At 49.1% G+C, this 14,480-nt stretch overlaps 1 protein-coding gene across 1 annotated transcript in view; it reads right to left on the reverse strand.

Annotated features, from left to right (window-relative positions):
• LOC135234435 (inactive dipeptidyl peptidase 10) overlaps positions 1 to 14,480 on the reverse strand; it is a 43,882-nt gene that overhangs the window by 19,731 nt on the left and 9,671 nt on the right. Inside the window, exons 2-5 of the mRNA XM_064299044.1 lie at positions 7,419 to 7,536; positions 6,995 to 7,090; positions 6,249 to 6,343; positions 5,286 to 5,357 (exon numbers count right to left, since the gene is read on the reverse strand). Of these exons, the coding sequence (XP_064155114.1) occupies positions 5,286 to 5,357; positions 6,249 to 6,343; positions 6,995 to 7,090; positions 7,419 to 7,536 (381 nt within the window). The remainder of the gene's footprint in view (positions 1 to 5,285; positions 5,358 to 6,248; positions 6,344 to 6,994; positions 7,091 to 7,418; positions 7,537 to 14,480) is intronic.

Consider the following 14,480-nt stretch of genomic DNA (forward strand, 5'->3'; position numbering starts at 1 on the left):
GGAGAGATTAGTTCTGGGTTTTGAATGGGATTTGATAGCGGGAACTAACAAGTAACAAACAAAAACAAATGAAAATTTCCAGTGAATAAATAAACTATAGCAATTAAAGGAAAGGCATAACAAAATTACAATTCAGATTTTCAGGGGCTACCGTTCAGACATTGGGAATCTTTCAAATATACCGTTACAATGGTGATTCAAATTCATGGACAAAGAACGTTGGTGTTAGATTGAATAATCTACAGCTGTACTTCTGTCAGTTGTAATCAAACATCATACTGTTGAGTATATAGAGGAACATTACCCAACCTGAGCATAATCAAGCAGCCTAACGCAGCTACATGCAGAAACCAAGGCCCGTGGAAACCCCCAACGTTCATCTCTCTCACCAGCACCAGGCTATTATCTGTCCTCACGGGCTTCAGTTTTAATTTATCCATCATATCATTCACGACAAAGTCATCAAACTGCCTGGGAAATAATTAGTAAGCACATCGCAATCAATTTCGCACCTCGTCTGAGAGTCCAGGAGCGGAGCCAGCGTCGGGACCAGCAGAGGGAGGGCTCTAACGGGGAGGGCGGGGCCGTCCCCACGGCTCAGTGGCGCAATTACCGCTAATCTACCTCCTAATGAGCGCGATGCAGAGCGCTGCCTCGGCTTCAATGGCGTGTGAGACCGGCGACCAAAACCGCGGCCCGCTGAGCCAGTTTGGCCACTAGGGGGGGGATGTTCTCTTACAGTTTTTTCTGATTGCTTAGGCACTATCTTTGAAACTATAGGCTATTTTTGCAAAACTCTACACATTAACCACAAAACCTTACACCAAACCAGCAAAACATTATACATCTCTTGCAAAAGCAAACAATTCTTGCAAAACTCTTCAAATTCTTTTAAAAAATTGTGTTTTTGCATCAATACAGTACACACAAACCATCATTTTAATAAGCACACGAAGCACCAACTACGCACTGATAGTATAAATGAAAAACACTTGTGGGTTTTGCTTTTTCTGTGTAGTAAACACGCATACACAAAGGTATCCAAATGTGTGTGTATTCTGAACATAACACACTATCATAACACACTAATACAAATAAGGGGAAAAATTAATCTTTTTTTTCCTCAAAATGTTATAACACTCCTCAAACAACAAAAGCGCAGTAGTAGAAAACAAAAACATTTGTGTTAGAAAAGAAGAACAGAAAAACATATCGCTAAATCGCGCCTTCTTTGTGGGTCTGGTCCTCCTCTAGTTCTCACCCCTTTTACTTTCTGTCCAATATTGGCCTCCATTGTTGTCCAAACGAAATGTTTACCTGTGGCCTATTTATAGTTAGAACATTTGCAAAACACAATTTTTTAAAAGAGTTTGAAGAGTTTTGCAAGAATTGTTTGCTTTTGCAAGAGATGTATAATGTTTTGCTGGTTTGGTGTAAGGTTTTGTGGTTAGTGTGTAGAGTTTTGCAAAAATAGGCTATAGTTTCAAAGATAGTGCCTAAGCAATCAGAAAAAACTGTAAACCGCTCTCGTGTTTTTAAAACGGGAGGTGGACTCACGCCTCTTACCAACGAGCACAATCTATTAACAACCCACACAAAGACGTTATTGATTCCAGGCACGGTGTCTCGCTGGAGAACTTCGGCCAAAAAGGAGCTGAGGCTGTCCCAGTTCGAGTGCTGAGCCTCTGGGAGACTCCATACCTGAGTGAAGAGTCAGTCCGTAACGAGGCTGGGTCCACAGCCTCCATGGCATACTAAAGAGCAGTGGGGTTATTTTCTTATTCCCACCAAGGCCTGCCTTCAGGATGGAGATGGGGGTGCGGGGGTGGGGTGGGGGGGGTGCTGCAGGATAGGGGGAAAGCTCAGGCGGCTGGGTCGGTTTTGCAGAGATTGCTGATCCGCATAGATCTCCCAGTCTGTTAGATTAATGGCATGGTTAGAGTTTACACAACTCCGCCTATCCTCCCGGTTCCAACGCGGGACGGTGCAGCAATGAGGCAGGACGGCCTCCGATGGCCACCCAAACAAAGCCATCCATTACAGGGCCGCGTATCTCTCACATCTGTCAGAGGAGCGGGAGGCATCTGCAGAGTAATGCAGTGCCGAATCCCGTCTGGGGCCCGAACGCAGGCTTCAGGACCTCACGATGTTCCCATCACGCCTCAAACCTGCTGAGCGAGAGGTTTCACAGAAAACTTTTAAGGGAAAGTTTTCATCTTGGTGGTCAGCGGTGAAGTCAGTGGATTAGCCGAGCTCACTTTAAACCCAACAGAACGTGCGCATCACCAGCAAGGATTCATATTAGTATCTTACTAATCTACTGCAACCAATTCACTACAGAAAGGAAGGAATGTCTTTCTCAGACGTACATTTCCCCAAATGAAAATGAACATTCAGTAATAAAGACGGGAGCAGGAGTGTGCCGGGGGGTGGGGGGTGGTCTCACGCGTCAGTCCTACCTCAGGAGCCGCACCATGGGAAACACAGTATTATAAGAGAATGACAGCTGATATTAAAACGGTGAGAAGCAGCAGCAGCAGCCATTAAGACCAGAGGGAGGGAATGGTGCTCATGAGGCTAAATGAGCTAATGAGTTTTTACAGGCTGTGGGGCCGGGGGGGGCGGGGGGCATGAGGCGCAGGGCGGGGGGGGGAGGGAGCAGACTCGTCAGCTTAATTAGCTGTTTCGGATTTGTCAACAGCCGTGGCTCCGGCTCATAAGTCACTATTAGGGAAACACGCGCGAGGCGCCCGGAGCAACAGGATGAATCTCGACGAGGCTTCGCAGAGCGTGGAAAATGGGAGATCCCCCCACCGTGCCTCAGCAGAACGCCTGGCCCCCCCCCACAGGCCTCTCGCTGTAATAGGGCTCGGAAGGGGGGGTTTGAGTGGGAGAGGAGGGGTGTTAAGCACGTGAAAAGGTTTTCAGAGGAGAGCGATAGCACCGCGGCTCTGAGGAGCCCTTTACACAGGCCGCGTAAAGCCGGTTTTTAACGGGCCAATTAGAGCGGGGCCCTCGGGAGAGAGACCCCGCGCCCGCGCTCGTCCTCCATGCACGCGCTTCTCCCTCATTCCTCTCATTCACTGTTTGACTGGGAGGCGCCGCCATCTCTTCCTGTTCTCCTTCATCTCTCCAATAATGCATTGCCTCCTACCATTCCTCTCCTCTTGGCCTTCTGTCTCTCCCTCCCTCCCTCCCTCAGTCCTGCTGCGTCTGTACACCTGTGCAGTTCCGCCACTTTCACCTGATACGACCTCTCCGTTCAGCCGCAAGGTGCTTCCTGCCACACGTGCACCCCCCCGCCCCCGCTCCCCCCCATCAGAGCCGCACCTCCTCGTATTAATCTTTCCGTCTTGCCTACATATCATCGGTCCTCCAGTGAACCACAACGTCCACGGCACTTCGCTTACCGCCCCGTTGCAAAAGAAAAAAAGGTTTCGATTTACACCGAGCCCACGCGCCCCCCCACCCCCGGCACTCCCTCTCCCCGGCCCTGCGTTTGATTGATACAGGCTGGACGACTGGCACGCGTTGCCTCATCCCTCATCCGCCGTGCTCAGGCCTGGCAGCCATCTTCCGCAGACCGCCCCCCTCTCAGCCTCCCCTACGAACGCGGCAGCCAGCTTTCAGCGCAAACCGCCCCAGTCAGCAAAAACAGCCCTACAGAGAGAGCGGAGGAAGGAGGGAAAACGGGAGAGAGGAGGGGAAAAAGACAACCTTTCCTCTCGCACGTTCACGGACACATCCTCACTCACTCCAGGGTGACATGGACGCGCGTCCGATTACAAAAAAAAAAAATCCCCGTAAATTGTTGAAAGGCGCACCGAGTCCCTCACACACAGAGAGGTATGAGCGCGCACACGCGCTCTCACGCATTCCAGGCTGCGGACGCATCTGCATGCGCGCAGACGGCTGATCCTTCTGAACCTGGAGCGAATGCAGATTGGCAGGAAGAGCGCATGCAAAACAAAAGGTGCATACAAAGAGGCAGCAGCCCGCTTGCGGTCCTCCTCCAGTGGGCCACGCTCGCTCGCACGCTGCTGGTAAATGCCAGCGCAGTCCCTCGAGCGCGACCAAAACCAGCCCTTATCCTGTAAGAGAAATCCAGATCGAAGGCTATTTGGGACTCTCGGTAACCAGAGACTGCTGCTGGAAAATGCTTTTTTGATTTAAAGTGCAACGATGACAACAGAGTAATGCCAAAAATGTGATGTACAGCGTAAAGGGCATACGCGTGTACACACACACACACACACACACACACAAACACAAAAGAGAACTGTGATATATATCAGTACCAGGTTTTAATAAGCAATAAGAATTGTGCCGACAGAGGATTTTTCTCTCTAATACCCTTTCTCTCTTTATTTGGACTGCTCTCCCACAGCACCTCTCTGTCGCTCTGCTGGGAAAAGTGAAAACAATTTATTAAGCGCGGCGTTATTTACGCTGTGGAGAGGGTCAGCGCAGGACGTCTCGCTGGCGGAGGCGGCGGGGAAAGACGAACGCGTTTCATTCGGTTCACAGAGACGGCGAGGTGATTCAGCCAGCCTGCGCTCTGCCTGCGCTCTGCCTGCGCTCTGCCCGCGTTCGCCTCGCGTCCGCGGTTACAGGAGCGCGCTCAGGGAAAAAAAGGGAAACGGCGATCCGTAGAATCTGGCACACAACTTTCATCATGAGAACCCCTCCTCTGTTGCGCTCGCCGCAGCTCTGCACTGGCACGAAGCCGATTCGTCTTCCCGCTCGCATCCACCCCCCCCCCACCCCCACCCCACCCCGTTTCCCCCCTCCCGCCCCCGAGTTCGAATATTCAATTCCCCGCACGTTTTCTCCGTGATTCGTCGCGATTCGCGCAAAGAACAGAAAATGCAGCAGCGGGTGCTGGCGGCTCTCTCTCCCTTTGTCTGGGAGCCGGCTTCGCGGTGCCGCCGTTACACGCCTGATGCTCGCTAACGGCCGGCAGCCAGCGGGAGAAGAGCGTCGGATCAAAGCAAACACTGAATAAAACTGCTGTGCATGGAGCAGGGCTGCTGTGCCTGTCCTTCACAAAGGAAACTAGGCCAGCGCAGACCGAGGGGTAGCCTCAGCGTCTTTAATGCAAATGGACACCTCCCTCTCCGAGCCTCGTGCCAGCGTCACTCTCTCAGCTATGCAACAACTGTGCGTGTGAGAAGGTAATGATGAAAACTACTTTGTTCATTAGGGCAGGGCTTTGGAAAGGACTGCATCTCCCATGATGCTGTGCCTGGAAGGAGAATGGTTTCACCGACGCACATCTTTCTCACCGGGTGAATGTCGTAGGCCAGCAGGATAAACTTCTGGTCGGCAGACACCTGGAATTTGATGGCTTTCAGGTCCTTGGAAAGCGGAGGGAATAAGAGAGAGAGAGAGAGTGAGAAAAAGAGGAAGAGAGAGAGAGAGTGAGAAAAAGAGGAAGAGAGAGAGAGGCGCTGGTCAGGCTCTGCCCCAGAGGACCTGGCTCATCTGCCCCCTTGTGTGTCTGTCCCCAAGTTTAACCGTGAGCCTTAGCATTCGGGAGCACTGGTGTGTGTGTGTGTGTGTGTGTGCAAGTGCGCGTATGTGCGCGCACGTGCGTGTGCTGTACATGTGTATACGGGCCAGTGTGTGGGACTAATGAGGGTGCACATCAGAGAAGTGTGGTGTGGCACAGGAGGGAGTGGCAGAGAGCTCTCTGAGTTTGACAGAGACGCGCTGAGCTGCGAGGGGGGTGACCCACATACATCTCTGCGCTGAACGAGGACGTTTCAAAGCATTGCCATCGCTCCACTATCTCTTTGAAGCCAGATGCAAAGGCTTGGTTTGTGAGTCAACCCCATGCATTAGAAGAGAGAGGAGGCAGCCACTGCATGAGCATACTTGGGTGCTCTATCTCTCTCACACTCTCTCTGTCTCTCTCTAACTCTCTATCTCTTTCTTGTACACCATCTTTCTCTATCTCTCACTGTCTCTCCCACTGCCTGCCTCTCTCCCTCTCTCTCTCTCTCTCTCTCACACACTCTCTCTGTCTCTTTCTCTCTAACTCTATCTCTGTCTCGCACACCATCTCTCACTCCCTGCCTCGCTCACTCTCTTTCTCTATCTCTCCACCTCTCTCTCCTCCTCTCTCTGTGTCTTTCTCTTTTCACACCCTCTCTCTTTCCCTCTCTCCCTCTCTCTCCCTCTCTCTGCCCCGTTCTCCCTCTCTCTCTCCGGTCAGTGCCAGAGCCAGCGGCTGGGCAGTGACTCACGAAGGTGGAGTTGTCCAGCAGGGTGGTGGTGAGGTTGAGGTGGAGGCTGTGTTTCAGCACGTATCCCGCCCGGCTGCGGAGCGCCACCTCGTTCTCTGCGACAGGAAACGCAACTGGAATCGGGCGGCAACAGGAAACACTCCGGGGGGAGAGGCAAGGGATCCAAACAGGGGTTGGGGCCCCAAAAAGGTTATGAAGATGTGTGTATTTGTGGGGGATCCTCCGAAAATTTAAGAATATATATATATTTTTTGAAAGAATATTTTGTTTAGTTCCACAGTTCTTGAATGATGGATTACAGCCATTTAGATGAAATAAAATGGTATCTGATTTACACGTCCTTATTAATATTATCATTATTATCATGTATTATATGTTTATATTTATTATTACATTTTAATCAGTCTGAAGTTGATATATAATCTAATTTGAGACATGACTGAATGTAATAGTATGTTAAATAGCATTAAAATTTAATTGCTGCCTGTAGTCACAATTGGATAAAGAATTTTTTGTCAACCTTCTATTAGCCTCCTGGTGGTCTGTGGCTTAGCTATTCAAAGACATGGCAGTTTGATTGTTACAGTCAGGTAAGGACAGCATTGGGAAATGTTTTATCTCAATTCAGAAGGTGATACATTTGGACGGTTAAAACCATGAAAACATGCACGAAGGGGTGCATAGGAACAATAACCCCCCTGGATTTGACTGAACCCTCCCACACGGATCTGTACGGCAGCTCTCACCATTCAGCCAGGTCACGCAGGGGTCATGAACTTTGAACTCCTCAGTCTCCAAATCCTCTACAGTCAGGGGGGACAGGAGAGTGAGCCGAGACTCATCTGAAAAAGGGAGGGGGCCGCAAAGGATGAATGAAAACACTTTCCTGTCTTACTTTCCTTCCACAACTCAACTGCCAAAGCTAATGAAATTCACAGGAGGTCATAACGTTTGATGTCACTTATCAGTGAGTTCTCAGCCTGCCATAAAAGCAGCTATATTTTATTTTTTAAACATGTGTATGTGTGTGTGCATGTACCTCTGTCTGTGTGTGTGTGCATGAATTGAATATGAGTGTGTTCACCTCCCCCTCTCCATCCCCGCCCCCCCCCCCCGGTCCCCCACCACTCCCCCTCCCCCAGCCCTGCACCCCCCTTCAGGCCGTCTTACCAGGGCTCAGCAGGATGACAGCAAGGATGACCAAAGACATAACCCCCAGGATCACCACCATCGCAATCCCAATGCCCTTCCAGTTTCGGGGGGGTCCCCCTGAACCCCCCAAGTCCTGCTACAAAACACAAATACAGAAACAGTTACAATCACACACAGACAGACACACACTTCAAACACACATATACATACACATACACACAGACTCACTAATTCAAACACACTCACACATACACACGCACAGAGACTCACTAATTCACACAAACAAACACACTAATTCACATACACACACAGACACATTCACTCACTCACACACACACACACGCACACACACACACACACACACACACACACACACATACACACACACACACACACACTCCACACACACTCACGCATGCGTAACCAGGTTCGTTTATTTCTCACTCGTAAAACTAAGATCAAACACGTTCCTTAAAAAGCGATGTTTGCATCAAATGCACCGATTAAGAAAACATGCATAACATGTGTGAGGCAGGAGATTAAAAATTTCAATGGTACATTGACATTATCAGCTTTTGTGAATACACTGTACATGGAGCACATGCCACACCACCCGTGCTCATCAGAGTGCCCCGGATAAAGGGAAGACATACGGATGCGCAGGTTGCTCAACCCTTTGCTAGCCACTCCCCCCTTCCCAAGTGACCTTGCATAAACCACCAAAATCCCAAAATGCCTCAATACAAGAAGAATATTAAAACAAACCAACAAATAAAACTAGATAAGCGATCACAGAGAAATACAGCAATACGAGGTCTAGTGAAATAATTACACCAGAATTAATCCTGCGACAGAGGCACACACACTTTCACAGACACACACACACAAACGCCCCTCCATACTCACACACACACACACACACACACTCACACACATATACACATACACACGCACACTCCAGACTCTCTGTCACACACACACACGCACACACACACGCGTACACACACACACATACACACGCACACTCCAGACTCTCTCTCACACACACACACAGGCACACACACACGCGTACACACACACACATGCTGGGTAAGGCGTTTCTCAGGCGCTGAGAGGAGCACATCAGTGCCGCTTCATTTCCACAGCCTCGCTGCAGGGATTGTTTCAGAGGCTGGATCAGTACAGAGGGCCTCCAGAGAGAAAAGAGAGCGTAACTCAGAGGGGGGGTTCAAGCATTAAATGAGAAATTAATTGCCGTCTGTATTTTTCTGTCAAAGACTAATTTCACCTGTAAGAGTATTTGCCTGTGTGTGGGAGGGGGGGGAGAGGGGGGCAGCTTTATAGTACCATAAATAAAATGCATAAACTCTTCAAGCCCATGAAATATTCTCTTATCAATACTGCAGCCTTTATGGACGCCGTAAGCAACTGCTCTTTGGCGCAACTTAATTAAGCAAATTGACTGCTCCTGTCAGTAAAAAAGCCAAATAAAGGAAGACGGAGGAATTATGTAAAACAGTTAAACGCAGCAGTATTAGAGGTCTGAGTCTGTGTGGTTTGTGTTTCTGTTTGGTCTGTAATAAATTTCGGAATAACTGCTGGTCACCGGGACCCAGGCTCAATGACTCGAAGGAGGGGAGCGGTGGCTTTAGTCAGACGTGATCGTGGCCCTTTTCAAAGGCAACGTGAGCTCCCTGGTAATGATGGCTCAGGCAGTAACGTGTGGCCTGGCGCTGCCACAAGGAGCTCAATCACGGGCTCCTGCCGTAAAACCTTAAACCTAAAAACCATAAAACAGCCTTTATTATCTCCGTCTTCACGGCTAGCCTCTCAGGCCGGCCCGAGATGCACCCCCCCCCCCCCCCACTCGGGTATGCAGCCAGGGCCCCTGTGTGCCACCAGCTGTCAAGAAGCTGGGGCCAAAAGAAACAGGAACACCCTAACACACACACAAACACACACACACTCACACACATACAAACACACACATACTCACACATGTGAAAACACACACACACACTCACACGAACACACATATACTCACACATGCAAAAACACACACACATACACACACTCACACACACACACACACACACTCACACATGCAAAAACGCACACACATACACACACACACTCACACATGTGCACACATACACACACACACCTGCACAATTATACAGTCCAAACACAAACACATTCATACACATTGAGTTGCATGCTTATACAGTATACACACAAACACACTGATACACATATACATTTATGCAGCATATATACATACCAAAATGCGCTCACTCACACACGCGCATACACATTTATGAAAATAAGCACAAACACATAAACGTGCTCCCGCACCACAGTAGAACACAGATGGGAACCTCAGAGTTACTAATAACGAATACAACTTCAAAGCAGCGTAATGCAATCACGTCTTTTCAAGCCCCTTCTTATAAGATACAAGTTTCCCTAACACACGGCAACCATTAGCACTGATGCAAAAAGGTGAGCATTAAGCGGTAATGGGTCACACATTCCCTTAATGAAAAAAAACTGGAAAACACTCCCCCCTCTATTACTGTGTGTCGGGTTCCATCTAAATCGGACAGATTTTGAGCTGAGCAAGTTTCCAAGGGAGTGAGTTAATGAAGCAAATCTGTGGTATCTATTTGTGTACAATAAAACACACATTTCGAAAAGCTGTTTGACATTTTAAAAGAATCATGTTTCTTCCCTCGTTTTCACCCCTGCACTAGGTGCTTTGGGGTCACACACAGGGCATTATTTATTTTTTGCTTAAAACCACAAACCCCTGGATGCCCCTATATCTGTCACTGTAAAGCTAGCAGGCCCTCAGAAACGTCAATAACGTAAATATCTGCAAACTACCCCTTATCGCACACAGAAACAGCCTGGGCCAATCGAAAACACTGTAAAACTGAAATACTAGCGAAGAGCTCCGGGAAGGGAACTTTGAGCGGAGCTGGGGACTGAGCACCACCGGCTCGCAGGCAGACCACTGCGTCCCATTAAACGTCCCCTCTCTGCCGCCGTGTCTTTATTGGCACGGCCAGACCTGCCCTCAACGTGCTTCTGACTCACAGTCTGGCCCGAGTCTGCTTCTACACAACACTTCCCTCCCCGTCAATTTGGTCAACAGCTTTCAGGTCCTCTGTAACTGATATACATACGTGCACGTTTCTTATGCATTTTTTCCACTTTACTTAGACCGCCACAGACAGCAGATGGGATCGCGGCCCAGACAGTGCCACGGTGGGGGAATCTGTATTTGGGTTGAGAGTCGGCCACCGCGAGGACTGCACCACGCAGTCTCTCCGTAATTTACAATGTCTTGTGGGTGAGATCAGAAGAAACACCGTAGTATTTTGTGCTACCCGTTTTCAACTGCGCACTTTATTCTGATGCTGCATGCAAACAGTAATTACAGCATGTCCACCTGAAGAATAGAAGTATCTCCATATTTTGTGAGCCAACTCCGCAAGCGTGAATATCCGAATCCACTAATTATCAGGGACTATCAAAATTATACAAGGGGCATCTCTTTCACTGTTGTGAACATAATCAAAAACAAACAATATTATACAGTACCTATAAATACTCCTGCAAGCATGTATATTTACACACACATACGTGTATGCACATGCTTGTAATTGCATACACAGACTAACATTTAATTCTTTCATTGAGACTACAGTTAACACAAAATAAAGGGCCACAGATGTTCTGACGCTGGGATGTCTTAAGACTTTGAATCTACTCATTGACGGTGTCGCTGGCAAAACAAGTCATAATTCTCACAAGGACTGTTAAATGGATTAATCGGGCCATTAAACTAGACTCTCACAGCAGTTATTCAGGGACACAAAAAGCAGCACCTTCTCCATACCAAGAGGCCGCCCATGATGGTGGAAACAGAGCAGAACATCCTTTCATTTTTGAAGAGGCCTCTTATTTGCAACCCTCTCACAAGTAGTCAATGTATATACCCCAGACAACCAAACATAAAAATGATAAATTGGTTTTATTGGTATTATTATTATAGGTTTGCCTGTGTGGTTAGCCCAAACAAAACACATATGGCATACACACATTTCCTTGCACACATATATACAGACAGGTATACATACATGCTCTCTCACACACACAATTGCACAATATGCACACAGAAAATAAAAGCCCAAATCATCCTTAATCAACTGACTATGTCAGTTATGATGGAAGCAGTGTTAGAATGGTGTGGAGCAGCAACTGTAAATGGCACTTGCAAACACACACACGCACACACACAAACACACACACACACACACGCACGCATACACATTTATGCTGCACAGGTGTAACTGACATTATGCTCTTATGGAAAGGCAGCAGTGGGACCAGAGGGGCTGAGATTACATCATAAATCTAAAGACCCAAGGCCTGATCACAAAGTATAATGCTGCTAAGCCCCAGCGCAATTCTGCTCCTCCCACCAACCAGTCAGTTGACTCCCCAACCAGTGGCTGGGGAGTCAAGGCTGCAAACTGATATGGCTGGTGCTATTAAAAAAGACCCTGTTGGTAGGGAATTATATGAAAATTTAGGCCAAGCACAAGTAGAGCTGGGTAGTCAATAATTCAGTTTCTAATCACATTTGTAGATCTGAATGTTTTACCAAGCAAACCCCATTCTAAATGTTGGGGTTTCTGTGTAAGTGTACGAGATAGGATGGCGGCGGTAACAGTACAGAGCTCCCTTCCACGTTTCAGAGATAATCGACCAATCACAATCGCAGTCGGACTGGCCATCAGGCAATTCTGGCAGGTGGCAGATGGACCAGTCCATTCACTGGGGCACTTTTGGACCACGATCCTAACAATCCCCCCCACAGCCCCTCCAGGTCCACGATTGTAACCCTTCTCCCCTCGGGGTGGGCCAGTCGAGTTGCCAGAACTTGATTTTCCTCCCGGTCTGGCCCTCGTCACAATGACAAATAAACACAGAAATGTGGGAAGAGAGACGGCTGAAGGGGCGAGGAAGAAGAGAGGGTGGGTGTTAATCAAAATGAGAGAACAGCAAAAGGCTGAGTTTTACTGCAGGACCAATTTTACTGTCCCTTTACTTTGAGAAGTAGCCATCACCCTCCTCACCCTCCTACCTCACGTTCTTCATTGGCGGGCTGATATTTATTTCTTGTGTCACATAAATTTGTGGCTCTGTTCTTAATTTCATTTTCAACAAATAAGTTCTGAGGAGGTAAAAAAAGATATTGATCGCTCTGCCGCGTGGACTCCAGCCAAAACCTTATTTTTTAAAGGCTGTCCCAAACACCAGTGCTACAACAACCCCCAAATTAAAACCGCTGAGCCCTGGCCAATGGGGACGCGTCCGAACCGATGTTCTGCCTCGGGGCAGGCCAGCTGTCACCAGCAGATCGATGGGTCGGGGTCGGCTTCATCAGCGGGGGATCCGGGAAAACACAAAACACCTACAAGGATAAAACGAGCTGCTCCGTGACTGCCGTTGTCTTTTTTTGGGTTTAATCTCATTACGGAGATTCAGGCGCACACCGCCCGCGTCGCCCCCTTCTCGCAGCGAGACACGGGCGAGGCGCGCGCCATTAAAGCGCCGCGCGGGGCGAGCACCCCCGGCTCAATTTGTGTAATTTGTTCGCCTGGCTGATCCCGGCTCTGACTCTGGTGTTTTTATTTCTGAGTTGTCTGTATAATTACGGTACGCCCAGATAACGTTAAAACTCCTCTAATGGGATTCACCGCGGCTCCGACTACGTCCCCCCCCCCCCTCCGGGCGTAGAAATTAAGAGGACGCTTTCAATTAAAGGGGGCCTGGGCGGGTGGGGGTGCGGAAAGGCAGCGGCCAATGGAGAGGAAAGGTGGCTGTCACGCGGAGAGGAAGCGAGGCTGGAGACTTGGGAGCCCGGTGCTGACGCAGACGTAAGGCTGACGCAGAGATACATCGAATAACAACAGCTGGGGGGGGGAACATGCACACATCGGCCTCAGAACATTGATTTGGAAAGGCACCGTGAGGCTGACATTACAACGAACCCTCGATGAATCAATCAGCCCATCGGAAAAGCACACAACAAGGGAGGAGCGGGCGTGGGCGACCCCCCTCTGAGACTAGGAACGGGGCCTACCTCTCTGAGATGGGGGATGGGGCCTACCTCTCTGAGACGAGGGACAGGGCCTACCTCTCTGAGACGGGGGATGGGGCCTACCTCTCTGAGACGAGGGACGGGGCCTACCTCTCTGAGACGAGGGACGGGGCCTACCTCTCTGAGACGAGGGACGGGGCCTACCTCTCTGAGACGACGGACAGGGCCTACCTCTCTGAGATGAGGAAGAGGGACTACCTCCCAGCCCCCCCTGCCATCGGCCGGGCGGCTGGCACAGCGCTGAGTTCGCGTGAGGAATCGGTGCCAGTAGCCAGTGGTGCTGGGAGAGTTTAATACATCCAAAAGAGGTAGCCAATCAATATGAAGAATGACCATTTGGCTCCAGGGGAAACAATTAATTGAAAGAACACACTACAGGATGGAAGCGGATAGACAAGCCTCCTGGGGACGTCTCTCCCTTGTAAAGTTCAATAATACACCCCCCTGGTCTCCTAACATGTGATACACACACACATACACACGCACATACACACACACATACTGTACGCACACAACACTTCCTTTCTCCTCTGAAAAGCAACGTGGCAAAATTTCACTTTCTTCCTCGCTCAAAATCTACACTGCCGAATGGGAAGTCATTGTGAAGATCAGAAACAAAGAGGAAAAAAAAGCACCTGAGCTTCGAAACCACGAGCAATTATTCAACCAATTCCCTGTGCGCAGAGACCACTTCCAGTAGGTTCTGCGCAGAGTCAACAACTGAAGCGATTCATAAATTAGACTCGCGGGATCACCTGCAAAAGACGGCATAAACAACACCATAAATCATGCCGAGAAGACTTGTAACACTACTGCAGCTGTTGCAGAGGCCGCTGGGTGAAATCTGCATAATTGTATACGACCAATTACGCTGCCATGCCTGCCATAACCGTGACCAAACCCAG

Source organism: Anguilla rostrata, chromosome 11 (genome assembly GCF_018555375.3).
Source record: "Anguilla rostrata isolate EN2019 chromosome 11, ASM1855537v3, whole genome shotgun sequence".
NCBI classification, from domain to species: domain Eukaryota; kingdom Metazoa; phylum Chordata; class Actinopteri; order Anguilliformes; family Anguillidae; genus Anguilla; species Anguilla rostrata.